Consider the following 26,750-nt stretch of genomic DNA (forward strand, 5'->3'; position numbering starts at 1 on the left):
GACCAAAAAATACGTAAAATTACTAAAAAAAAGACAAAATTATTTAAAAAAAGACACAAAATTACCACAAAAAAAAGACACAATTATTTAAAAAAGACACAAAATTACCAAAAAAAGACATGAAATTACCAAAAAAACAAAATCACATTGCATAACATTTCCACTTTTTCCGGTAACAACAACATGGCAGATAATAAACACTCCGGTAGCAGTTGCCTTTCTTTTTGCACTCGATGTTCATGTCTTTCATGATGACATAAACATCATGACATTTGTAGATGGTAGAAAGTAGCGGGATAGCGAGCGCCTACAGGATGATTGCTACTGGGCTGTTCATTAACCGCCGTGCTGTTGTTGTTGTTGTAAACGTCGTCAAAGAAACAAGTGAAACAAAGCTCCAGCTTGTGCAATAAAGGGACCTTTCACACACAACACCATAAAGTGCCATTCATATAAAACTAACATTAAACTTTCATATCAAGGTGAGGGCCACAAAATATCGTCACGAGGGCCGAAATTGGCCAGCGAGATTGAGACCTATGCTCTACAGGGTATTTCTTTTAATTTCAAGATTTCACCATGAAACTTCCCTGGTTTGTTTTTTTACATTAAGACAATATTTTTAGCATTACAAGTTTTTTTTTTTTAAATTTGGATAAAGCAAATTTCTTGTCATTTCAAGTTATTGTTTTATTTTGTTGATGTATTAGTTTCAAAGGTTTTTTTTTACAAAAGGAATATCTCCTTTTATCAGAAAAAAAAAATTGTGTCAAAATTGTTTTGTTTTTTTGCCTAAATCATCTCCTCCTACATCCTCAGTTGATCAGATCATGTGATTTTACCCCTTTAAGATAATGGCCTATGTCAAGTGTGTGACTTAAACGGATTTATTATGCCTAAGTCAAAATAAAATGTGATTTAGGCAATTTTTGAACATGCCTTCGTGACTTAAGCAAGATATGGTAACACTTTATTTTGAAGGTGTCTACATAAGAGTGACATGAGCGTGTCATAAACATGACATGGGATGCGTCATGAACATTAATGACACTTTAAAGTAACATTAATGTTCATGATACTTGTCATGTCATGTTTCTGACATGGAAGTTTTCTCACCACTATTCTGAAAGATGACATATTATGTTATTATATGTATTTCTTGGAAATAGAAAACCTGAGAATATATATTGAAAGTTTTAATCTAAGGTTTTAATATATATTCTCAAGTTTCTCTCTCTCTCTCTCTCTCTCTCTCTCTCTCTATATATATATATATATATATACACACACTTTAGAATATAGGTTTTCAATCCATATTCTCAAAATAGTTATAAAAAAGTATCACATATAAAAACAAGTATAGCATCAAAGCTACACTATTTTGCTTAATTTTGAAGCCGGATCGCAGAGCTTCCTGTGTGAATCACGCTGCCTCTGGCTGACCTGACGCAGTTTCTCGGCAACATCAGCCACCCCCTCCCTCCTCCCTCCCTCCTTCCGGATCAATGCTACGGCTGTCACGTGACCTGTCACACAACTGATGTGTGTCACGTTTTAACCGGGAGGAGCTGAGGGACGAACCGGGGAGGAAGGGCAGCGAATCATACTTAAAGGGCTTACTGCATTTGTTAATGGGCTGGACGCTCATGATGTTCCTCTGGGGCAGCACTGCGTGTGTGTGTGTGTGTGTGTGTGTGTGTGTGTGTGTGTGTGTGTGTGTGTGTGTGTGTGTGTGTGTGTGTGTGTGTGTGTGTGTGTGTGTGTGTGTGTGTGTGTGTGTGTGTGTAATGTCTGTGTGTGCATATGCGTGTGTGCACGGATGTATGTATGTGTTTTTGCATGTTGGTGTCACAGGAAAGTAACTATAATAAAAACTGTAACACCCAGTCAGAAAGTATATTATATATATTATATTATATTATATTATATTATATTATATTTTATGATATTATACATTATTCTGTTATATTATCATCATACTAAATAGAACACTTTCTTCTTTTTAAAATAAATATCTTCTGTATACTTTCTATGTTATATGGTTTTATATCCTTTTATATTATACTGTGCATATTCTTTGCATACACACACACACACACACACACACACACACACACACACACACACACACACACACACATATATATATATATATTTCATATATAGTTCTTATATAGTTCATATTACAACATACAACAATCTATTTTACATGCAACAATAGGCAAATCAACTCAGTTAAAGTAAAGTAAAAATATAAGATTAATATTATTGATGCAGTAATTTGCGGGGTGCATTTTAATGCTGTATTTTAATATGCCTAACAAAAATTGTAATGGAGTAGAAGTAGAAAGTAGCATAAAACTAAAACACTCACCTAACACTTTCATAATCAAGTATTTTCACTATGTAGCCAAGTCAAGTCTTTCTTATTATGTATCAGAATATATATATTTTTATCAATGCAGTAACGTGTGATAATGATCGTACTTCGTTAGCTTCATTAGAAATCAACGTCAAGCCACAAGGAGTACATGGAGATTATCTTTGGTTTGGTTTTATTTTCAACAGCATTAGGAAGCCCCGCGTGAGCAGGGCATCAAAAAATTGAGTAAAACTCTTAGTGTTCCTCTCCACGGAAATCTTTAGTAAAAGGCGAAAGATTTATACGATCTGAAGAGAAACAAGAGTGATCTGACTTTGAGTCGCAACTCAGACCGACCAGATTCGCGACGAAACCAGTTTAAGTTATGGTTCACAGTGAACTTTCACAAAAATACAAACCGAATGATAACTGAAATAAAATAAGTTAATATGCTGAGAAATAACTTATATTTGACTTTACATGTAAAATAATTATGTAATTGTAACATTACATAGTCGTTTGTGCTATGACGCAATGCATGATGGGATTTAGCTTTCGGGCTGTGTAGTGTTAAAATCGGACATAGTCTGTCTTTTGGTAAATTAAAACAGTCATCACAACTTTACAATCAAAAGCCCAACTACACTGTCAAGTAAATTATTCCCCGAGTTGTTAAATGTTCAGTGGTAAAATAAATAAATCTTGGATTAAGTTTTTCAGAAGCCCCCCCCCCCCCCCCCCCCCCACACCCACACACCCCCACACCCCCATGCGTAAACGTCACGTGACAATTCGCCGATCTATTGTTGAGGAACATGAACGTATATGGTTTAAAATAAAAATAAAAACGAACGGTCTACCAACTAAAAAGTAGGCTACTCTTTAAAAATGTGCTTTTAACATGGGAATGTGTTTTTGTGTCACAAAGAATAACCAGGCAATTGAATGAAAAATCTACATACTCCCTGTGCATATCATAAACTGTCATAAATAAGGTGCATACAAAATTTCAACAACATAGATAAGGCAATACATGATATTATTTAACCGTTTAAAAGGCATTTAGGACAAACCACGACATATAAACTATGCAGTGGGATATGTTTTTAACAGGATAAGATAAGTAAAACGTATGAAAAATCAAAATACAACATAATAACCCCAAAGAAATTGCCAAATTTATGTTGTTCTTTATTTGTGATTAACTGTGATACTTGAAATAAACATTTATCCTGTTTTACAATGGTTTTCACGCTGTGAGGCAAGGCATGATGGGAATTAGAGTTTCCCCTGTCATTTTCATTTTCCTTTGTTTGAACTCTACCTATTTAATCTAAAATGCAATCGTTTGAACACATACTGCCATGCCACCAATTCATATCATTTGTATTACATTTGCCACACGAACATTTTTATAAAGCTCTTAATTACTGTAAACTATTAACTATAAGCCTACATTTTCATGCAGAACAACGACACCCTGTGGTAACAGACCGTACAGAGTTTAAAACTTCTCCTGCCTGCACTACTCACCATGGCTCCAAACTTTGCACAGCAATCTAGAAAATGTTTGGGTTATGAGAAAATGTTGTGTTCCCTCTGAAATGGTAATTGGTTGTATTTCAAATGACTATTTGTTAAATTGTTGTTTATTTGGTAATAATTGTTTTTCCCATGCTGGTACTACTAGTTTTTTAGTTTAGTCTTGGTCGTTTGTAAATTTTAACTTTATACTATTTTTTAAAATCTGTATTCTATTTCATTTTTATTATTCTATTCTATTGTTATTGCCTTAACCTTTTCTTACTCTGTACTTGTGCTGTTGCAACACCTGACTTTCCCCATGGGGGATCAATAAAGAAATATCTTATCTTGTCTTCTCTTATAAATTCCTCAGACTGTGTTTTTACTGCCTTTTTGAACAAAATTTGCCAAAATACCTCTACCATACCTATATTTGAAATATATATAACAAATAATAGGAGTGGGGCCATTCTGCTTTAGGAGTACTTTTACTTTTGATGCTTTAAGTACACGTTGATGCTGATCATTTTGTACTTTAACTTAAGTAAGTTTTGAATGCAGGACTTTTACTTGTAGTGGAATAATCTCACAGTGTGGTATTAGTGCTTTTATTAAATAAGAGATCTGAATATTTCTGCCACCACAGGCAACCTCTGCATTGGACTCAATAAACGTTTAAAAATGTATTTCTTGCATTATCCCATAAATGCTTTAGCACTGAGTAAAATCGTTCAATCATTATTACAGATAAAATGGCAGGAATGAGACATGGGAAAGGTGTCTTCATGATAATAAAGTACAAAGACCAGCAGGTGAAGGTTATAGCAGGTTATAGCTTGCTGCTGTTTGGCTGAACGGTTGGGATGTGACGTAGCCTACTGTTTAATTGTTTGGAGAGAAAAAACGCGTATTAAATATGTTTGCTGATGTTCATTTTGAACAAAATAAACAAAAATAAGGAAAGGCCAGCTTCACTAAACACGTTTTTTATGCTCCGAAAACAGCAAAAGTCCAACTGTAATAACGTCATATGGGTCAAATGATTAAAGGAGACTTACCTGTTAGAAGTCATGTAGCAGACAGATTTAATACGGTTTGTAGAATACACTTTTCCGGCGCAGCCCACATCGTCACACTGTTAAAATAATCGCCTAAGTCATTTTTTGACAAAATTGTTTTGTTTTTTTGCCTAAATCATCTCCTCATGACGCCGGCCACCTATGGTAAAATCACCTTCATCCTCAGTTGATCAGATCATGTAATTTTACCCCTTTAAGATCATCACTTCTTTGACAATTTGTCACATTCATAGACATCAGATAAGAACCCAGCAAAGTAGAGCTAGAGGGAGATTGTTTAGTTATCAGTTTAATTTATCAGTGTTTTGTTGTTGACACTAATATTGGTAACACTTTACTCTAAGGTGTCTACATAAGAGTGACATGAGCGTGTCTTACACAAGACATGGGATGTGTCATGAACATTAATGACACTCTGAAGTAACATTAATGCTCATGATACTTGTCATGTCATGTTTCTGACAGGCTTGTGTGACTCTTATGTAGACACCTTCAAAATAAAGTGTTACCATATCTCGCTTAAGTCACAAAGGCATGTTCAAAAAATTGCCTAAGTCATTTATTTGTCTTAAGTTACATAATTTACACACAGTGTTATTACTATGCCAATAGCCATCCTTTGTTTCATCCTTTTTGAGTGAAATTATCAATAAATGTCATATGTTACACTTTTGGTGAAGTTTTTTGTGTTTCCTGCAAAACTTGAAAAAATGAGTTAAGCGATTATTTTAACAGGGTGACGACATTTAAGTTACTTATCAGGTTTTTTACTTGTGTTGTTACTTTTTTCCTCCCTAATAATCCGCCATGATGGAAGCAGCTAGCTCGACTGACCTCTGCTTGACCGTTAGCCTTCCCACTGTCAGTTTGGTGACCAATCAACAACGAGTATTTAAAATAATATAAAATGTAAAAATCATATTTTTACCTGTCAAGTTTAAATTTCTGTATTTGTATGATTTTTAGTGATACATTTTGATCGACCCCCCCCGGACTCCATCTCAGTCGTGGCCTGGATGTGTCCACAGGTGTTACGCCCAAACGTGTTAACCGTTAGATTCTGTGACCTGAACACGAATTATGAACTTTCTGGGCTCCCGTAATCAAGCCATTTAGTTTCCGACTTATTAAATGTAAATAACTATGTAACTAATCAACAACGAGTGTTAAATTAAATAAAAATTGAATAATAATTGTTTTAAACTGTCAGGTGTCCATTTTTGTATTTTTGGGGAATTTTTAGAAATACATTTTGATCGATTTTTGCCATGGACTCCACCTCAGTCGTGGCTCGCATGTGTCCACAGATGTTGCGCCCAATTGTGTTATCAGTAAGATTCTGTGACCTGAGCAGGAATTATGACCTTTCCGGGCCCCCGTATCCAAGCCTTGTAGTTTCCAACTCATTAAAATGAATAAACTATTTATTTTAATTTATTTGATCTTTGTTGACTTTTATCTTTGTGTGTGCCTATAAGCTTGATACATTATTAAATCTTAGATTAAAGTTAATTAACATGGTATTTATTCTAAGATATTTTATGTGGACAAAACGACTCACAATCAACAAAGAAAAGCATACAAAATGAAACTGCTTTGCACTGCAAGAGTCCTGACCCATTAGTTTAATGGTCTCCTAAAGTCACTTAAACATACTTGGTTTAGAAATGAAAGGATTTATTGTAGCATTCATATCACATTGTAATTAGCTTATATGTCTTGGTGAATTAAATTAATCAGATAATCTGACTACATTTCATGTGACTTCATCTATTCATTTAAAAAAATGTATATTTATTGATTTATTTTGTTGAATGTATTCATATTAATTGCCAGTACTACATGAAAAGTGTTTTACTGTACTTTGACTTTGTTTGTAGTAATAACACTAATATTTCAGCAGGTGGTGCTATTTGTTTTAATTACCTCTCAGGGATTGGACATCGAACCATCAAAGTACTAAGTGAGTGAGTCTAATTATTTATATCTTGGTTTTGCAAAAATTCTATTTGTTTGAATCATTAAATAGGGATAGAACATCATAGTGAAATACAGTTTTCTTGGGTTATCAGATGTCAAGAATCCTTTATTGTGTTTATTTTTATTTTTTTAACCTATTACCTCTCCTTTGTTCAATTCAGTCTGTGGGTTTGTGACTTTTGTGAAAGAAAGTTTGAGTCTCTGAAAACAATGTGAAGAAGAATTGAGAATTTATCAGTTCCTACAGTATAATGACTTCAAGATATTCCCAATAATGTTAACTGCTTTTTTCATCATGCTGTATTAGCTGGAGCAAGTTGCATTAGAGGAAAATTACCTGTTGGCTGTTGGTGATGTTGATGTTTCACATGAGAGACTCAAGAAGAAAAAAACACACAAGAAACAATGAAAAAGAAACAATGTAAATAAAAAGACAAAATCAAAGACAATTAGAAACCCAAGGTTTTGAGCACACTGCTATTCATAAGAGTACATTTGTCACACACAAAACATGACCATCCCTTTGGATAAACATAATAAATACAATGCCTTAATAATACAGAGACGCCTTGTTACCTTGAACCTGTTTTTATTTCAATCACATGCGTGACAGAGGGCATACAGTACTTCAAACCTGGTTTCAGCAGCAAGTAAAAAACAAAATCACAGCCTGTTTTAACACCTGTATCATCTCTGTATCTTAAAGGGGTGGAAGCAGTATCCTTCATTCAAAAGTTAAGATATTCCGTCAGAAGTAAAAGTCCTGCGTTAAAAATTCAACCTCAGTTAAAATTGGGGTTTCAGACTAACTTTTTCCAACACCGCACCATCCCCCAAAACAATTTCAGCCATTCTGGCATGTCCAAAAACCAAAAGGTTGAGGAAATAAATAATTATGTGTATTTGTGAGCTCAACAGAAATTAATCACACACAAAAAAATACAGGATCTATATGATTGATTTTAAAATAATACAGATTATACCCAACTGCTTTTGTTTCATATTTAGTTATGTAAAGCACTTTGTATCAATAACAGCTACAGACACTCTAAACTCCTCTAATGTGTAGGCTACTCAGCTAAAGTACCTCAGTATTATTATTTACTGTAAACTTCTTCTGTTGTCACATTAAACAACAGTATACATTTATACCTTTATAACCACACCCAACCTGACAATGGATTAAAAATATAAACAAACAAGAAAGAGGACGGACTATTTTTTTTCTAATAAGCTATAAAATACAAAGACATGAAAGTATATGGAAAACAACAACAACAACACAAAAAAGACACATCCACGTATACAGTTCATATGAATATTTGCATCATTCCCAGAATGTGTAATACATTGAGGCCAATATGTATAGAAATCAAGTGCAATAAATTATCCCACACTTCCACACATATGATCATATCCTAAATTAATAACTCCTGTTACTTTGAAATATTTAAGAAAACGGAGAATCAGAAAACTTAAAAAATCCTTAATGAGTTGAAGTGTATAGGGGCTGCAAAACTATACAAAAACAGTTGTTTACAAACTGTCACACAATTTGTATAATATAATCCAAGTCTTAGCTCACAATTTCCCAAACACACAACATTTCATTAAAATATTGGTGAAAACAAGTATAAACAAAGTCTGAGGATGAATAAGAAGTAACATGGGGTGAGTAGATGACACTGAAACAACAACTCAAACATAAAACAATCGGCATGTATTTGGTGTATAATGCATTTCAGTGCTATTAATTTATGAGATTAGCACAGATAATTGTAGCTAACTGCAAGAGCTAACTTGGTATAGGCTAGGTTAGCATTAGCCATAATTCACTGTAGCTAGCTAGAGTTAACCGGTGTCTATCAATGTTTTCCTCTAAAATGTTAGTGCTTTTACACAGTTGCTGTTTCTGTTGCTAAATACTGCAAAGGTCCATTAGCCTTTGGGACATTGTGGCAGAGAGTTTTATATTAATAACATAGCTCGCCACAGGAATGAGTTCTTAAACCTGGAAGTAAGTTAGCATTTTAGCGCCCTGGGGTCTATCCCCTCAAACTCAATGAGGATTTTAAATGGGTTGGTGGTTAGATGCCTGAAATAAGGTCTGTGGTTGACACAAGCTAAAGAGATGTTCACGTTTGTCAAAACCGCTGGTTAGCTTGTCAGAGACCATCTGAAGAAAAATGGTAGTTTGCGATAGCATAATAAAAGTTGTGTTCATTTGTGAAGATTATCCTGCTCAATACAACGTGTAAGCATCAGAAACATGTGTTTGCCACAGAGTTTATTTTCTGCAATGATCCAAAATCCAATGCAAAAATCTCATTGGCGAATTCTCAAGAGACCACATGGAGATGCTAACATCCGGGTTGGCCGACAAAAATAAGTAGTTTCGTTTGCTCTCTATTGCCGCATTTGGATATTTATGTTAGTATTTATACACTACAGGTACATTCATCCTCTTATTCAACTTCACTTGCAATTTTACTGTATATTTAGCACTGTTATATTGTCATTTTGATATTTCTGATAGGCAACTTCAATTAAAACAAATTCATTGTTAAAATGAGCTAAAGCGTATATGCACTGTGGTACAAAATCCCTTCTATAAACCTTCCTGAAGGTTTCTTTTTTTGTAACTTTAACCAGATGGGTTGATAAATCTTCTGTTCACATTGAGGCAGTAGTTCATAATGCTGTTAAACCACCTTGTGTACAGAGATCTGCTACTTGTATTTAGTCCATCTTGTTAACATCCAAGAAGGTCGAATAAATATTAAAATATGTAAGATGAAGGCGAAAAAACACCTCAAGAAGACAAAACTGTTTCATATATTTTCTCACAGGGTTTGGGTAAAAATAACAATTTAACAAACTGTCAAATTACCTAGTGCATCTCAGTGTATCAGTGTTACTTCAGCTTTCCCTTTTCTGACCCCTTTTCTGACCCCTTTTCTGTCCCCGGTTCTGACTGTGGTCCTTGATATAGCTTAAGTATTTTGTTGTCATGAAGTCTTTTCCACAAATTCTTCTCTAGGATGTAGTCGTGGTTGGCATAGAAAACAACACGCGTTTTAACGTTTGTCTCAAAGTAGTAGTTATTGTATTTCTTGTAGTCCTCAGTCATGAATCCATACGCACTCACCTGAGAATGACAGAAACAGAAAACAGGGAGCTAATTAAATAACTTTCTGTGGGATTCAGTTATTCTCATCTAATTTAGCAAGAAAGGGAATTAGCACGTTACCCTGAATGATGAACTATTTTCTATTTTTCGATAAACTATACATAAAGTTAAAGGTATAGTGGGGTTGTATGAGGTACTTACCAACAGTCAATAGCCGTGTTTTCATTAAAGTAGAAGGAAATTTTGAAACAAAATTTTGAAATGTTGCATTAAAGAAAATGCGAATTAGTGACATTTCTATGAGCTGGTTTAGAGCGAATAAATAAAGCTGCATTAACATACGTTGGTCAGAAGATGGCAGTGTAATTTATTGCTATAGGCTAATCCATCAGTAAACAGTATAAGAAGTAGAGAAAACAACAACAAAAAAGAGGTTGCTGATCGGACAATTTTTGTCTCCTATGAAAGAAAATAGAAAGAAGTCTTCAGGAATTGGATTCAACTGGACAACTTATAATTGTTCTTGCATGCCAGCTCGGAAAAAGCTGATCAGTCATGTGAGTTAAATGTTCGATACGTCAAAACGTACTCGTAAAAAACGTTTCCCGATATATGTTCTGGATTCTGACCAAAACAGCTGATCTGAACATGGAAGTTATACAGTTGATAAAAAGTAGTGCCAAATGAAACGGCTGTGGATAGAACAAAAATCGGTGTACATGTCTTTTTTATAGCGTATACATAAACCGGTATGATAGTTTTAGGGTGGGCCTTTGTTTAGGTGGTTAAAATACGTTTTGTCTCTTTTCTGCCTGGAGCACAGCTGGTTCTCCAAAGACCATCATCTACTGCAGGTAATACATAGACTATGGGTAAGTACCTCATACAACCCCACTTCAAAAAAATCTGAACAATCCCTTTAGGTTTGTAAGCAATGAGGTATGTACTTGTCCTCACCTGGAAGTGTGGAAAATGCTATCTTAACAAAATGAGTTTGACAAATGGAGACCGACTTCCAGATCTGTGTGCTATGTTGGTGGTGGGTCTTTAGATGGCATGTGGACAACTTTAAGTGATATTAACTTACAGTGTCACAGGTGTGCAGGGCCAGGAAGAGAGCGAATGCCCCATTGGTTGGTCTGACAATCGCCCAGTAACGAGCATTCAGATTACGAGACTTTAAGAACCTGTGGGCACAAAGAAACATACATTAAAAATCTGACTCTTTTTATCTATAAGATAAGACCAACTACAGTCTCCTTCATTAAAGACTGCAAGTGTGCTATATAAATAAAGGTTTGGTCGGAGATGGAAGAAACACTCAGATCTTGCACTTAAAAGTATCAGCACCACAAGGAGGAAATTAAAGTTATGCATTTCAATTGTTACTTAAAGTTTCAAAACATAAAAGTACTCATTTTGCAGAATGCCACATTTCAGAACAATGTATTGGATTATAATTATTGGTGCAAATATGGTGCATTGCCTACTTTATTTATAGCTGGGTAGTTCATGGGCATCAATAAAGTTTAATCTTAATCCATAATATGATGTCATAATTTACTTCTTCATTATCTTTTGTAACAATAAAGACATAAATAAATGTATTGAAATAATAAAGTCCAATGTTCATGTCTGAAGTATAGTGGAGTAGAATAATAAAGTAGCAGTGAAAAGCCAAGGACCTAAAACCTATTTGTAAGTACAGTACATGAGTAATGAAGGTAATTATTATTGTCGTGTGTGTAAACCATTTAAAGTAAAATTAAGTTGTGAGAGGATGTTGACCTGTTTCGCACGTATCTGAGGAAATCCTGATGCAGAACATAGAAGCGCGTCTCGTTGTACCGATCGGCGTAGTACGTCCTTGGCCTGTGGGGATTAAATATAAAAGTCAGTTCATAATAAGAATGATGCAAAGCTGGTTTTGTTCCTTCTAGATTGTGACACACAGTAAGAGCTTGAGGCAAACTGAAGAAGGTGTGCACCTCAGCTGACTCCAAGTCAAGTTTAATCCGCTGGTGGTATTGTTCCAGGCAGCGGTTTACATTAGAGCCGTACAGATATATCTGTTGACAGATACTCGGCCGATATCGGCCTATAAAAGGTGTTGGTATCGGTGTATGTGCTGTCCGATATGTACCTTCATGAAATCTTTTTTACACAATATATAATGCAGAAAATGTAGCTTGATGTGATTCAGAAACAGTGTAAGTTATTATGTTTTTTTGAATAGTCAGCAACTGACTGAAACTGAACAGTAATTATGTTTATTTAGCTATTTATTTTATTATTGTTTAGTTATTTAATTTAGTTGACATATATATGTTGATATATGTTGATATGTTATAGTTGACATATATATATATATATATATGTGTGTGTGTGTGTGTGTGTGTGTGTGTGTTTGTTTTCCTGAAAGTACTTTACATTTGATCAATAAGTTGTTGCATGTAGTAGTAGTGTATTGTTTGTATAATGTATAATAATGTTTAGCAATGTTAAATATTATTTGATAAAGTTTAATGTTTGAGAAAGTAGCTCTCTGGGTACATTTGCAGAGTGGTGGAAAACTGGTGCACAATCCACGTAAAAAAGGTCTATTTTCATTCTAGCTCAAAAAATGTACTATATCTGCCACCATATTGATGAATTTCTTCCTCTAAAATCAGTATCGGCTTCGGTCTCCAAAATCCCATATCTGTCGGGCTTTAATTTACATACAGGTGGCTGTACGCCTCGTCAATGCACTTAAATACAGATTTTTGACTGAAAATGTGAGTGAATGGTTCTAGTTAACAGTAAAACTGGTATAATTCTAGATATTTTTAGTTTGGAGAACAAGTAGAATGAAATGGGATTAATTGTTTTTCTCTTTTCTCGTATAGAGAATCAAGGATTTTTGAGGATTTACCTATTCTAGCACTGGATATACCAGACTGTCTTCACAACTGCCTTATAGATCAGTTGTGCAAACAAGTTATTATTACTTATATTTAAGTTGATATTCACCTCTTGTTTTTGTATGAGCCTTCAGGGATCCTTTCTCCTTTGAGAAGACCTCCGAGCCAGTTGAAATCCCTCATCCCCTCAGGAATCATCACAAATTTTATACCCTGCCATAAAGAAGGGGGAGACATATGAGTGTGAACGCGCCTTTTATGCATTATAAATCACAATATTACACGTTACATTCAAGTTTGAATACCTCATCAGCAGGGACAGATTTGTAGCCGTACTTCTTGAACAAATACAGCGAGGTAGTGATGGAGTGGGCCGTGTGAACGTACACCGACGTTCTCTGTCCAACGTCCTCTTCGTGACCTTTGATGACCGCTCCGTTCATCCTGACACACAAACAGACACAAAATGTGAGAGATACCCACAATGAATCTCAGTCAGGTTTATTGTGTGCTCAAACATGATACTGTCACTATGTGTCAGTTTACAAGACTGTCCTCCAGAAATTATGACCCTACATTGTAAAAAAAGATAAACAATAGCTACTAGATTGCACGCAATATTATTAATTAAATCTAACTATGTTACAAGTTGAGTTAATAACAACTTAACAGGATGTGCCTGTCAATTAAAAATGGACAAATTCTATTGTGTTGGATTCTTTCAAAATTCTCTTGATTTAGAATTACATACACATAAAGATTATATTTAATGTGATCAAAATAAGTAGATTCTATCTCAAACATTTTTATATTAAAGTTACTTAAACAACTGCCTCAAAATCAAGGACGCATTTATATTTAATACATTTTATCAAATATATTAAGTAAAATGAAATGACTACAGAATTTTTTATTACAGTGGTGGAAAAAGTTTTCAGATCCATTACTTCAGTAAACAAACTAATAAGACACTGTGAAATTACTTCACTACATTAAAAGTCCTGCATTCAATATATATACATATAATATGTACAATATAAACATAGGCCAGTAAATGTAAAGAAAATATATACGATATAATATAAACATGGGCAAGAAAGTGAGGTTATGTGCACAGTCTTCAATTTGCCAAAGCAGATATGATGCTATACAGTATTACCCATAAATATATTGCACATAATAGGACAAATATTGCACGTTGCCAGGTATTGTACATTAAAAAAAATATATTGCAAGGGATCTAAATACTTTTTCCATCTCTGCCTTTAACATTGTCCTGTGGCAGCTGCACTGTGCTTACAAATGTTGCACTGGGTGTTATGGCAATTTTGTGGGTTGCACTAAGTTAGTGGGTGAGCTGTCCAAACACAAAGCACTCAATACTCTGTTCAGCAAGTTTTATTAGCATATTCGTATTCCATACACCGCACAATCCCGAATGGCTCTTTTACAGTACAACAAAGCCCAATACACCACTCAACTTATGACTGTTGCATTTTTCAGCATTGGGTCTTCAGCAGAGCTCAATGAGGCCCTATCTCTTACCCATACATAACCTTCGGACACAGGTCACTCATTTACACGTACCCCTCTCACATGGTGTTACCAGAGTTAAGTTCACAGTATGAGTTCCCACAAGGCCTTGCGTCTTGAATATCAAGTAGGTCGCCGCCTACTTCTTGTCCCACCATGACAGGAAGTACCAAATTTCCTTCACAGGGGGAAATGTGGGCTTTAAATGCAGAGCGAATAAAACAAAAACAAACTAGAAAGGCACTCAGAGAGTACAGCCCTCACTCAATGCCATGCTCCATCTCACAATGATATTGAAAGTTAAAAAGTAACTTTTGTTGCGCAAATCAAAAGGTGATAGCAATGTTGATGGTCCCATTGAGGTCATGAGAGGTGTAGAACGGGATGAGAAGCTCTAGAGGTGGTGAGTATCAGATGTCAGTGTACAAAAGTCACACACCCTTACCACATGACACAGTTAGAGACAATGACTAGACAAGCTTGGGCATGACCTGGCTAAGGCCTTTCTGTCAGAAGAGCAGACATGTGGCTCCAGTGTAGCTAAACAATAGGTCTGATGTCATGACTATAGAAGAACAGGTTTACTGGACAACATTAACAGCAGTTTTTCCCAACTTAGATGTGACACAACTGGTCTGTTATCTCACTGTTTTTGTTTCTTTATCAGGTCCTTGTGTACTTTTCCCAATATGAGTAAAAGTTTTTCACTGGAACTTCCTGATGCCAATAACCGTAACTGCACTGATAACTGAGCCACAAACGTCTACAAGTAACCAGGCAGCCATCTGATTATACAATTAGTGATGGGATAAATAATTAAAAGCCTCAGATGTAGGTTAAACTGGAATCTTGACACAAGCATGTGAAATTATTTTCTTTGGCAAGTTCGTTTTCCGTTTAGTATTTATGTCTGTCTGTAAACTGGTGGCAGGCACATGCAGCTTCCTTCAGTATCAGGGGTTTATGGGTTTATTTTACAAGTCAGTTTTTTTTTTTTACATCATACTTATGCTTTTACTTTTTCTTTTTAATTTGAAAGAATGGTACAAGACAGGCTGCATAATGCATTAGAAACCCGATTCCCAAAAGTTGTGATGCTGTAAAAAAAACATTAACTGTCACTTAATTATCTTAAGTTATTTCACAAGTTTTAGCTAAAACCAATGAACTTCCTGACTGAAACTCTATTAAATAGTTATTTCATAACCTGCGCACATAATCCAATGTAGCATCACTCGCTTTGCAGCCTGCAATTATAAATTCCTCCAAAGATTAGATAAGTTCCCTTCCCAACTGGTGTTTATGTTTCTTTCCAGGTCATAAGTTTTGCAGGTTGAACTGGCTTTGTTTTCTGAACTTTGTAAATGAGGGTGCATAAACAGTTTGGCTGTTTTTATATGCAAAAACTTCACTGCAGTAGTAACAGTTAGTTCATTAAAGGGTCTGTTAAAGCATGCTTTACTAAATGCAGCAATAACAGACATGCAATAAACCTGCAATGTCATCTAAAGTGTAGCAGACTTGCCAAACTAGAATTCAGGCCTGCACCTGAACTGATATTCTGCATTTGGAGAAAGCAGAGAGGAGGCTCAGGTGTGATACAGAGTCAGGGAGGTGTGGGGACGATGCAGCCTGCTCAACAAGATCTGGAACCTAAAAAACAATAGGTTGATACAACAAATGAAATGACATATTTTTGTAGGCCAACCCAGAAGTTGCCATCACTATGGGGTCGATTGAGGATTCGCCTATGAGATTTTTGCATTTGATTTTGTAACATTGCAGAAAATAAGCTCTGTGGCAAACACAATGATAGTTGGGGGAATAAAGGCTGTAGTTGAGTGACATAGTTACATTAAAACATGTGCATAAAAAGTGAGTCACACATTCAAGTGTTGGTCCTAATTTTAGTTTTAGAAGTAATCTAAACGTTTAATGGGTGCTACTGTGACTGACTACAGCCTCTTGAGTAGTAATTTTTTGCCAATTCGTCCTGTCTGTCAAACATTTGCAGCATCACTTTAAACACAACACAAAAAAGCACAAAAAGTCACGCATGTAAACAACCCAAATATATTGAGTCCAGAAAAAAAAGTGTGTCCATTTTTCTATATGGAAAGATAAGTTGATATAGTAATTATCGTGACAGGCCTACTCTTGAGGTACAAGAGGTATTTTGAGACAAGTTAGCTTGCTAATTTCAGTAGAAATCTCTGCAATACAATACTTCTTCACACTCTATTGATAATTCCAAAATCCTCAGTTTCTGCACCATCTATAGTGACTCATCTAATCTCTCATACTACTGGAACCTTCATGCTTAGATTGGTTTTACACATTTGAGACTGTCTGCTCAAGGATTATTGAGAGTTTTAGTAATTCATAATTTCTGATAAACCTTTTTTATTAAATGTTTAATATCGTCATTGACTGCAGACTCTTTACTCCTCACATGGGGCCACGAGTCAGAGCTTCAGTTACAAGGCAAAGGCTTTTCTATCAGCTAAAAACAATCTTCAGCTAGTCTGGTGCCACATTTTGGCCCATGCAGTATGAGTGCATCACAGATTTTCATGACTCCACACTACCACATTTGTGTTTATTCATGCTACTCCCACAAGCCACACCAGTGTAAACAATCAACTGTAACTGCTATGATAATTATAGCATTTATTAACCTCAGTTATTGCTGCTTTGTACGTGATACATCCCTATTAATACACCCTATTGATCTGTTATTAGTTCTGTTAATTAGTTAATTATATTGTATATATATATCATTATATATAATATATATTATATTATATCTGTTAATTAGATTATATTGATTTAAACAGGTTAATAATTATATTTACTTTTCAGTTCTGTCTGTTTGAGTCGGGCAGTTTACAGGGCAGCTATGTTTACGTTCGGGGGCCTTAGAATCAACGTGTTGAAAAATGTGTGTGTGTACTGACGTGCTGCTGAAAAAGTTTAAGATAAAGAAGTTAAAGTCAAAAACGGTATCCTTATTCCCTAACCGGAGTACGCTCACGGGTGAAGAGTCCCAGCACAACACTTTCCCCCTATAGTTCTTTAATATAAATGATGTCATGTCTTGATTAATAATATCATCCGGGTGGACACATCTCAGTGAATTTAATCTCATTCTGCTTTTGGATGACTGGCGTTACAGCTGCACTACATCGTTATGTACCCAAATTAAATAGATTTTGCTGTGAAGTATTTGCAATTAACAGATCAAAAGTATGCCAAAAACACTAAAACATGATAAAGATGTGTAATAAGTCTGAATTCAAGCATTGTCTGTTTTGTCTGCAAGACGTCAAGCAAACAACTTTTAAAATGTTTGTTTTCTGAATGGAGTTCAGGAAGATCAAAGCTTACCTAACTGCCGCTAATACAGCAGTATAAACCCAAAATAAACTGATTCTGCTTTGATTTAATTGCAATAAACAGATCAAAACCTAATGCCAAAATGTAAAAAATCCCAATTCATGCCCAGTCAGAAACAAACAACTTTTAAAATGTTTGAGAGTTTGGATTGATCAGCACCAGGAGAATCTCAACGCCTGGCAGCAATCTGTACTTTTCTAGGAGCAGTTTCACCACATTTTTTGATCCAGACCACATTAGACAATGTCCAGTTTAAAAACCACCAACCTACACTTAAGACCTGTAAAACCAGAATTCAGACATTATAAAACACTGTTATAATCTGTGAATCCTTTTAAAAAACATAAAAAAGAGTGAATTTTACTATTTTCTGCTCTCCAGACAACAACAGATCAAAAAGCATTATACTGTAGGCCCACCTATTGATTGTAATTCAAGCTACAAATTCTTTTAGAGCTTCAATGTGTTTTGGTGCAGTAAATACAGTTATTATATCCTTTGTCAACAGGCATTTTTTTTATTACAATAATTTTGCTCATTATAATTATTTTATTCTTTATTTATAATTTGGTCGGCAGTCACTTAGCTTTGCTTAAAGAGTGATCCTCCCAGTGACGAAGGAACTCTGTGTTTCTTGATTGATTTGCACCCGTTTCAAACATTTTCAGTCCTTTAAACGGCCTTTGTAAGTTAATATCAGCTTCCTAAATATGTGGTCGAACCTACTATACCAGGGGTCGGCAACCTTTACTAACAAAAGAGCCATTGTTGGCCAGAAAAACAAAAAAAATGTCGGAATGGAGCCACAAACCTTATTTTGGACCTTACAATGAAGATAAAACAGCCTACTCAGCCTAAATTAACCTCACAAATAGGTCATAATGAGCATTTATTAATATGAATTTGTCAGAATGAAGCCACCAAAGAAGTATCTCATGGGGATTTAGAATCGAAAAGGAAACACAAAACCAGATATGAAGTTGGCAAAATTCAGAAGTAAAGTCACCAGGCTGTAGACTTCTGAAGCAATGTTGCACATTTTAGATGTTGAAACATTTTTTTAATGCCGTATATAAGCTAATTGCTTTGGGATGAATGAAAACTGTAACTTCTTTGTCACAGCCATAGGGAGCCACGGCAGATGGCCTGAAGAGCCACAGGTATAGTACAGGGGTAGGCAGGTTGCCCACCCCTGTACTATACCTTCTACATGTGCAGAAGATCATTATCAAACCCACATACGTCTGGTAAACCGGCTTCAAGCAGCATTCTGATCTTAACTACACACCTTAGTTTCATGACTGAATTTTGCATTACTGCAACGCCACCACATTGATCAAATCTGTCAACAAAGATAATTAAGGTGACACATGAAGAGGCGGGGCTCGTGGTTGAGATCAACAAGCTGCAAATTATACCACTGGAGTACAAGAATACTGTTGTGGTGACCCACAATATAGAGACATTCACTACAGGCTGCGGCCCCTTTAAGAACCTGACAGGAGAATGAGGAGGAGTGTTATCTTGAGCTACCTTTTAGCTTGGTGGGCTTGTTAGGGTTTTAGAGTTGTGCTGAGTAAAATACCAGAGCAACAGACTCAACTTGAGTCCTTCAGTCTTGTCTGTTACGTGCCTCCACACTTTGTACACACAAAAAAAGAAACAAAAGAAAAAAGAAACATCCTGGAGCTGCTTCCTTGTTGACTCATGCTGAACAAACTCCAAAGGATACACACAACATGAAAGTTGGTTTTTGTGGGCCTTACTTTATAAACATGTACCCTATAGCTTAGTTTGACATGACACATGCCAGTAGAGTGTGCTGAGGATTAAAGCAAACAGTTCATTATTTGCTCTATAGGATAACTGATAGATATTTAAGCTGTGTTGTACAGCATGGTGATGTTAACACCCTCATACAGCTGGCACAAATGCCAGCCGTATGCCAGTGCCATCAGGGGATCCCCGCCCAAGACTAAATATTGGCTTGGCAAATTTAGAGAATGATTCACTCTCTGATAGTCATGACATCTGACAGATGTGAAGCAGAACTTTTACAGCTCACACAAGAAAATTTGATCTTAAATAAATCCCTTATTGCCCACCAGCTGGGGTCTAGCAACAACAACGACAAAAATTAAAAGGGTTTCTTGTACCACGATAATAATTATCACAATTGCTGCTTTGAACCTCATGCACTGGAAACATGAATGCTGTAATGTCTGGTTTAATAAGTGAATCAGTGAATTTAATCTAATTTGGCCTTTTGGATGACTGCTGTCACAGCAACACTTCCTCAGTATGTACCCAAATTAAACAGATTTTGCTGTGATATAATTACAATAAACAGATCAAAAGTATGCAGAAAACACTAAAACATGATGCAGATGTGTAAAAAGTCTGAATTCAAGTATTGCCTGTTTTGTCTGCAAGACGACAAGCAAACAACGTTTAAAATGTTCTGAATGGAGTTCAGGTAGATCAGCCACTAATACAGCAGTATGAACCCAGTGCCCACCAGCTGGGATCTAACAAACAACAACAACGACAACAAACATTAGAATGGTTTTCTTGCTTACCGAAAAACGTAATCATGACCATCGATCTCTTTCCCCATTTTAGAGCCGTTGAGGATCCCGGCTGTGCCCACCACAGCACAGTGAACACAGCCGCTGCGTGGATTCGGCTGCAGGAGCGGCTCTGGAGCTTTTTGGATCAACTTCACTGCAGCCATCACATCTACAGAAAAATACAAAAAAATCAAATACAGCTGAAAAAAGGAGGAAAGACATACAGAGAGAGAGAAGGAGCTGGAGATCTAGTTGAAAGATGAAGTGACAGTCATGAGCTTATTGACTGATTATTATTATTATTGTTATTACTAGTACTATGATTGATTATTTTTATTTTATTTTTATTTTAAGTTTGTGTTTTTGCTTCTAAATGGTGGTTGTTTTATTATTATTATTATTATTAATATTATTATTACTACTACTACTACTACTACTATTGATTATTTTATTTTAATTGTATTATTATTATTATTTATATTTTTGTTATCGCTGAGAATGTAAGGGCACTTGGTTGATAAATGTTCACTGTAATGTAAAAAAAAAACACAATTAAAAAAATTACATAATGTCTCGCAATATAAAAAGAGTCATGCAAGTTTGTGTTTTTGCTTTTAGATGGTGTTTGTTTTCAAGTTTGAAATAAATAAATAATTGAATATAAAATTATGATTATGATTATTATTATTATTACTACTACTAATATTGATTATTTAATTTAATTTTTATTTTATTTTATTAATTTATTGTACTGTTATTTTACTTTTTTGTAATTGATGAGAATGCAACTTGGCGGATAAATAAATGTTCTTTGTAATGCTAAAAAATCAATAAAGAATCTATGTAAAAAAGAAAAAAATATATAATGTACTAAAATGTGCAAAAAAGTCCACAACAAGAATATCTGGCCTCATGCATGAATGTTTTCCTATTTTTCTTCTATTTAGTTTTACACAAACAATAGGATGAAAATAAGAAAACTAACTAGAAAATTTCCTCTGGGGAAATTTTGAAAGGGCCACGGGGGTTACTGCAGGTGTGTGTACACTATGATGAGATTCTTCAGAGATTTCAAACTATGCCCTTTAACCTCAAAATGTGTGAATGTGTGTGTGTGTGTGTGTGTGTGTGTGTGAGAGAGAAACATGTATCTGGAGGAGTGTGCGCGCTTACGCGCGCATTCGTGTGTGTGTGTGTGTGTGTAGCGAAAATCGCATAAGGTTACCTGTGTGTGTGTGTGTGTGTGTGTGTGTGTGTAATTAAAATCACATAAAGTTACCTGTGTGTGCGTGTATGACGCATGTGTATGCATGTGTGAGGAGTGTGCGCACTTTAGTGCATGTGTGTTTGTGTAACTGTGATCACATCAAAGATCAAAGGCAATAAGATCAAAGCAATCAACAGAATTAACTGACACCTGTTAATGAAAGAGTGACAGCAGCCAGAGGTGGACTGGAATTTCTGGCCTCGAACAGAAATCAGAAATCTTCCTGCGTTCTTAATATGGGAGCCAATGAGGCAGTTGGTGCGTTTTGGTGCCGCATCTCTGCGTCGTACGCCCAAACTATAACTCTGACAGCCTTACCAGAGGATTGTGAGTGAGGAGACTAATTTTCCTACGTTTCTATGTATAAATTATTTCTGTAGAGTGGAATTTGCGGCCTGGAGCTGTTAGAATAATTTGAATATTATACTTGTTGAAAATGAAATGTTACTGTCTTCCTCTCTTTTCCTCTTTGTGATTTTTCTCCCAACAGTCATCAAAGGTCACTATGCATGCGTAATTCACTAAACCTTGATAATGTCTATCTCTATGCATTTATTTTAATCAGGTAATATGATTTTGATACATTGATTGTGTTTGTGTGTTAATATTGATGTAGAAAACTATGATTACTTTAATTACATATATTCCATTTGCTTAAACTAATTAAGATTCTATAATCACAAAAAAATAGTATTGTCTGTCTTATATTTTTTTAACCTTTAAAAGAACATGTAGATATTGAAGAATAGTTGGGCTCTTGTTATATTTCTGTAGAACATAATAAGGCAGTATGTTCGTCATAACAAGTTTGTTAGCAGGCCACAAGGCCTCGTCCTGTCCTGGGTAGCAGTGATTGTTTTGCCCAGGTGGCCTGACGTGTGACGGTATGAAAGAAGACTGGCGAATCAGCAGAGGGGGAAGGCTGGACTTCCTGGAAGAAATCTACCTTCATTGATATAATTAAACTATGTTAGTGTAAAACTGGGGTTTTTTGCAGGAGTAGAGACGAGGTTTTCAGACTTCATGACCTGAAACCTGTCTGTGTGTATCAGGGACAGTTAAACTGATTCCTAAAGTGAATCCCAGAGCTCTGTAATTCACATTTCTTGACGTATTGTAATAAAATATGTTAAACTGAGAACTCGGACGACTCCAGCTCATCATTTCCCCATCAAAGACTGCGCAGAAATAATTGGTGAGGTATTTTCCTGTTGGTGTCAGATAATTCAATTTTGAAGGTTTACTCATGCAATTTTTCTAACAGAGCGCAGTTTTCAAATTTATTTTTTGACAGTTTTACCTCTCCCTCTACACTCTGACACGAACCTTCCGTGCAATACACACCCATTACATTCAACTGCACCACACATTGCTATTTTATCAATTCAAATCAGACTGAACAGGTTTGCCAGGTTGCATTTTGTTCCCTGTCGCTGCCGCACCCCACACAAATCGGTACATTTGTGATTCCTGTGTCTGACTCAAAAACACACCCACCATTGTACTTGAAGTCCATGAAGCCAAATGGATTGTTGAAGTGTGACAGCCGATTCCACTCGCTCATGTTGAAGTTGTCTTTGTGCAGAAACAGACGAACGTTGGGAAGGAAAGCCTCCTTGAAGCTCTCATCCTTAGTGTTTCGCAGAGACTCGGCACACGTCTGAAGATGAAGGATGAAATATTGAATTATATTAATAGAAAACGTAATTTCTAACTGGTTCATCTGGCTACAACCAGTTCCTAAAATGGGCCATTATTCAGCAGTACTGAGTACAGACACTTATTACTTGACTACCTTTATATCAAATTGTTATTAGAATATATTGTATTAAATTAATAGGCTGATATTTATTAGGAGTGTAGGATTCCAAGTTTAACCATAATGCAACAATATATGGATTCTTCTGACAGTTCTGCCACAATATAATTTCAGTTGGATTAAACTCATTTAACATAATCAGTTACATCAACTCCCAAAGAGCAACTAAAATATGATTTGACAATTTTGTTTCTAACTTCTCCAAGACATTTCTGTAACAAAGAAACCTATTTTTTTTCATTAAAAAGTGGGAAGCACAAAAGTAATAATACGAAAAGAGAGTTAAAACAGTAAAATAAATGCTAAAAATTAAGTTGGTCTTTTAGAATGGCAAATAGTTACTTCATGCTATCTCGTTTCCACCTTCGCATCTTTCATTATTACTATGACCACTAGAGGGCGCTGTAACTACAAACGTAAATATGGGTCATAATAAGTTGCTGCATAACTGTTCTGTTTCCTAACCTAGAGTGGTTTTGGTGCCTAAACCTAACCGCTTTACAGCATTAACAATGATTTAAAATAGCTATTGTGATGTTTAAACCTGCGATTGCGCCAAATATAGGATAAAATGCAGATAAATCATCTTAGAAAGAAAAATAAAATTGCGATTGTTACGCGTTTAAAAGAGGGCTCATGACGCAACAGCAATTTTAACATTAACACGCTGCAATCTTGTGTAAAACGATTGTAACATATTTAAAATAGCAATTGTAATGTTAAACCCACGGATTGTGATGTTTAGAACTGATAATATTTCAGGCACTGGCTTGATTAAATTAAGGATGCCTTCTAGATCAGGGATGGGCAACTTAAATGCTGGAGGAGGCCACACTTTTTCATGGACACTACCACAGGGCCACATATAGGACCGTGCACTTGAGATGAACTGCAATTTTAAATATGTTTCCAGTGCAGAAACTTAACATATTTCATGCTCAAATGCATGTATAACAGTATGAACAGGAATACAAAAGGTTTGAAGCAAATAAATAATAACCACTTACTGTGATTTCTTTTTTTTCAGTGCAAGAACAGCAGACCAACATTAATTGCAAGAAGTAATTTTGTGCATTTTTACACTGCACTTTTAAGATTTCATGCTCAAATGCATGTAGTTGTACTGAGGGCCACTTCAAGTGAGGATGTGGGCCGTATAGGGCCCCCGGGCCTCCAGTTGCCCATCCCTGTTCCAGTTCAAGGAAGCAGCAGGCAAGAAGCCAAACAGGAAAACAAATGTTCAAATACGACTTGCAGTAAAAACTATAGGGTAAGAACACACAGAAAGCCCATGCAGGTCACACCAAAGACAGACCCACTCCCACAAAGATAACACGTTTTTTAACTTTTCTGTCCTATCTTGTCATCACATCCTTACTGTATGCCAGGGATGAGCATCCTGGTTATAAACATCATCAAAATCCCACTGAGGAAGCTTCGTGTAGTTTTTTCTGTAGAGGATCGGCATGGGAGTCTCCGGCACGGCGAGTTTGGTCGGCATGAACATGTCAGGCAGTGGACTCAAGTCTCCTTCTCCCCAGAACAAAAAGTCAAGCATCATTTCTTTGACTCTGCTTCTGTTACTTGCTGACAAGCTGGCCCAGCTGAGGTGAAAATTTGGCAAAAGTGGCAACAGATACATCAGATAAGAATATACAAACTTTTAATTACTTTTTAAACCCTCCTGTTATGTTCATTTCTCAGGAAGAGCAATAATGTTCATGGGTCAATTTGACCCGGGGCATGTTTAATTATCCAAAAATGTCAGAAACTAAAAAATCACAATAAACATTGTTTATATTTCATTAATAACTAAATTTCTAACCATTTTAATCAATATTTAGTGCATTGGTGCTCTTTACTTCACACAGATGTTTCAATGAGGATAATTCACTTGTTTTTAATTTTTTTAAAAAGCATGTTAAAACTTATTTTATGTACATATAAAATACAATGGTTTAACATGACTTTGATTTTTTTTTAAATTTAATCTTTTTTAGATTTTTAAACATTGAAATGGGTCAATTTGACCCGCAACATAAAAGGAGGGTTCGGTACTTTACACACAAATAAACAGAAATATTGTAGATAATTTCCTTTTTTCCCCTTTAATATAAAAAAAACTTACCGCTTGCTGGTTGACACATTTTCCCACGAGCAAAGAAAAAGAACAAGGCAACCTGAGACCACCAACAGCAAAAAGAAAATCCTGGAGATTCGACCTGCCATCCCTGGGAACTGAAGGCTTTGTTGTCCGTGGTGAAGTGTTTGCTTTCTCTAAGGTATTTGTGCCCAAGTGCAAAAGTCCCATTAGGTATATGACACATCTTGTCAACGCCACCATTGGGCAGGGCAAGAGCAAAGTTTACGCACATGCACACAATGGTACCATAACTGGTTTATTACACAATAGATGCAGGAAGTTATGCAGGGGGATCTTAACAGGACTTTCACCTGTTACAAAGTTAATGACAAAATTGAATGACATTTAAAAAAAAGGTACATAAATAAACTTTTTTTTTTTTTAAATTTTATTATAATATAAAACTAATAGAAATAGTCCTTTACCCTTTGTATGTACATATGGGTAGCTAGAAAAACCTGCTTTGTGCTGGAACAGTTCCAGCTGCTTTGGTTTCAGCTGCTTTGGAAACGAGAAGGAAATAATCTGGTGATCCAAGCGGTTTTCTCAACTGAAAAAAATGTTTTTGCCGGGATAATCTTGGTAGTCTTGGCAGGTGATTTTTTCTGTTGTTGTGAGGATCATTTTCAAGTGGAATTGTGCAATATTAAGCAGTAACCTCCGTGCTTAGAAAGTGAAACCAATGCAGAAGTGCCTTAAAATGCCATTATCTAAAATGGCCAGCCACGGGTTGCTAAAAGAAGTCTATGAGAAAATGACCTTCCTCTTCAATTGATTTAATACTTCAGATATTTTCCTAATGAGTTAATGGTCTCAATTGTTAGTTTTCAACCACTCCACACATCATAATGTTTATTTTGTAAATATTTTTGTCCAATTTAGAGTAAAAAAAGAAGAGAAAACAGTATGTTATAGGGAAAGGCTGTACACCAAAAAATGCTTTTGATCCACCCGAATTCTGGATTGAGCCTTTTGGTCATTTTGTTGGGTCATTTCCAACTGGGTGCTGGGTAGTTTTGTATTGAACTTGTTTTTTAATCACAA

At 35.6% G+C, this 26,750-nt stretch overlaps 1 protein-coding gene and 1 non-coding gene across 2 annotated transcripts; both read right to left on the minus strand.

Annotated features, from left to right (window-relative positions):
- Positions 1 to 2,576: 2,576 nt before the first annotated feature.
- On the minus strand, positions 2,577 to 2,690 carry LOC131960176 (U5 spliceosomal RNA). The gene has a single exon (XR_009389608.1). It is a non-coding gene; the product is annotated as a U5 spliceosomal RNA (small nuclear RNA).
- A 6,993-nt stretch (positions 2,691 to 9,683) lies between these two features.
- Positions 9,684 to 25,829, minus strand: LOC131960055 (alpha-N-acetylgalactosaminide alpha-2,6-sialyltransferase 1-like). Its single transcript, XM_059325268.1, has 9 exons — positions 25,692 to 25,829; positions 24,942 to 25,167; positions 23,242 to 23,404; positions 20,487 to 20,646; positions 13,284 to 13,422; positions 13,088 to 13,191; positions 11,864 to 11,947; positions 11,163 to 11,262; positions 9,684 to 10,093 (listed from the first exon to the last, which is right to left on the minus strand). Exons 1-9 carry the CDS (start codon positions 25,790 to 25,792, stop codon positions 9,860 to 9,862), a joined length of 1,311 nt encoding a protein of 436 aa, XP_059181251.1. The 5' UTR covers positions 25,793 to 25,829; the 3' UTR covers positions 9,684 to 9,859.
- Positions 25,830 to 26,750: the final 921 nt, after the last annotated feature.

The sequence above is a fragment of the Centropristis striata genome, chromosome 21, assembly GCF_030273125.1.
Source record: "Centropristis striata isolate RG_2023a ecotype Rhode Island chromosome 21, C.striata_1.0, whole genome shotgun sequence".
Taxonomy (NCBI): Eukaryota; Metazoa; Chordata; class Actinopteri; order Perciformes; family Serranidae; genus Centropristis; species Centropristis striata.

What these genes read in the sequence shown, in the direction of transcription:
- LOC131960055 (XM_059325268.1), bottom strand. Translation starts at nt 25,792, where the DNA reads ATGGCAGGTCGAATCTCCAGGATTTTCTTTTTGCTGTTGGTGGTCTCA. An exon ending in AATGTGTCAACCAGCAAGCG is followed by an intron (nt 25,168 to 25,691) that starts GTAAGTTTTTTT and finishes TTTTCACCTCAG; the next exon opens with CTGGGCCAGCTTGTCAGCAA. An exon ending in GGCTCATACAAAAACAAGAG is followed by an intron (nt 11,948 to 13,087) that starts GTGAATATCAAC and finishes TAATCCCCACAG; the next exon opens with GCCAAGGACGTACTACGCCG.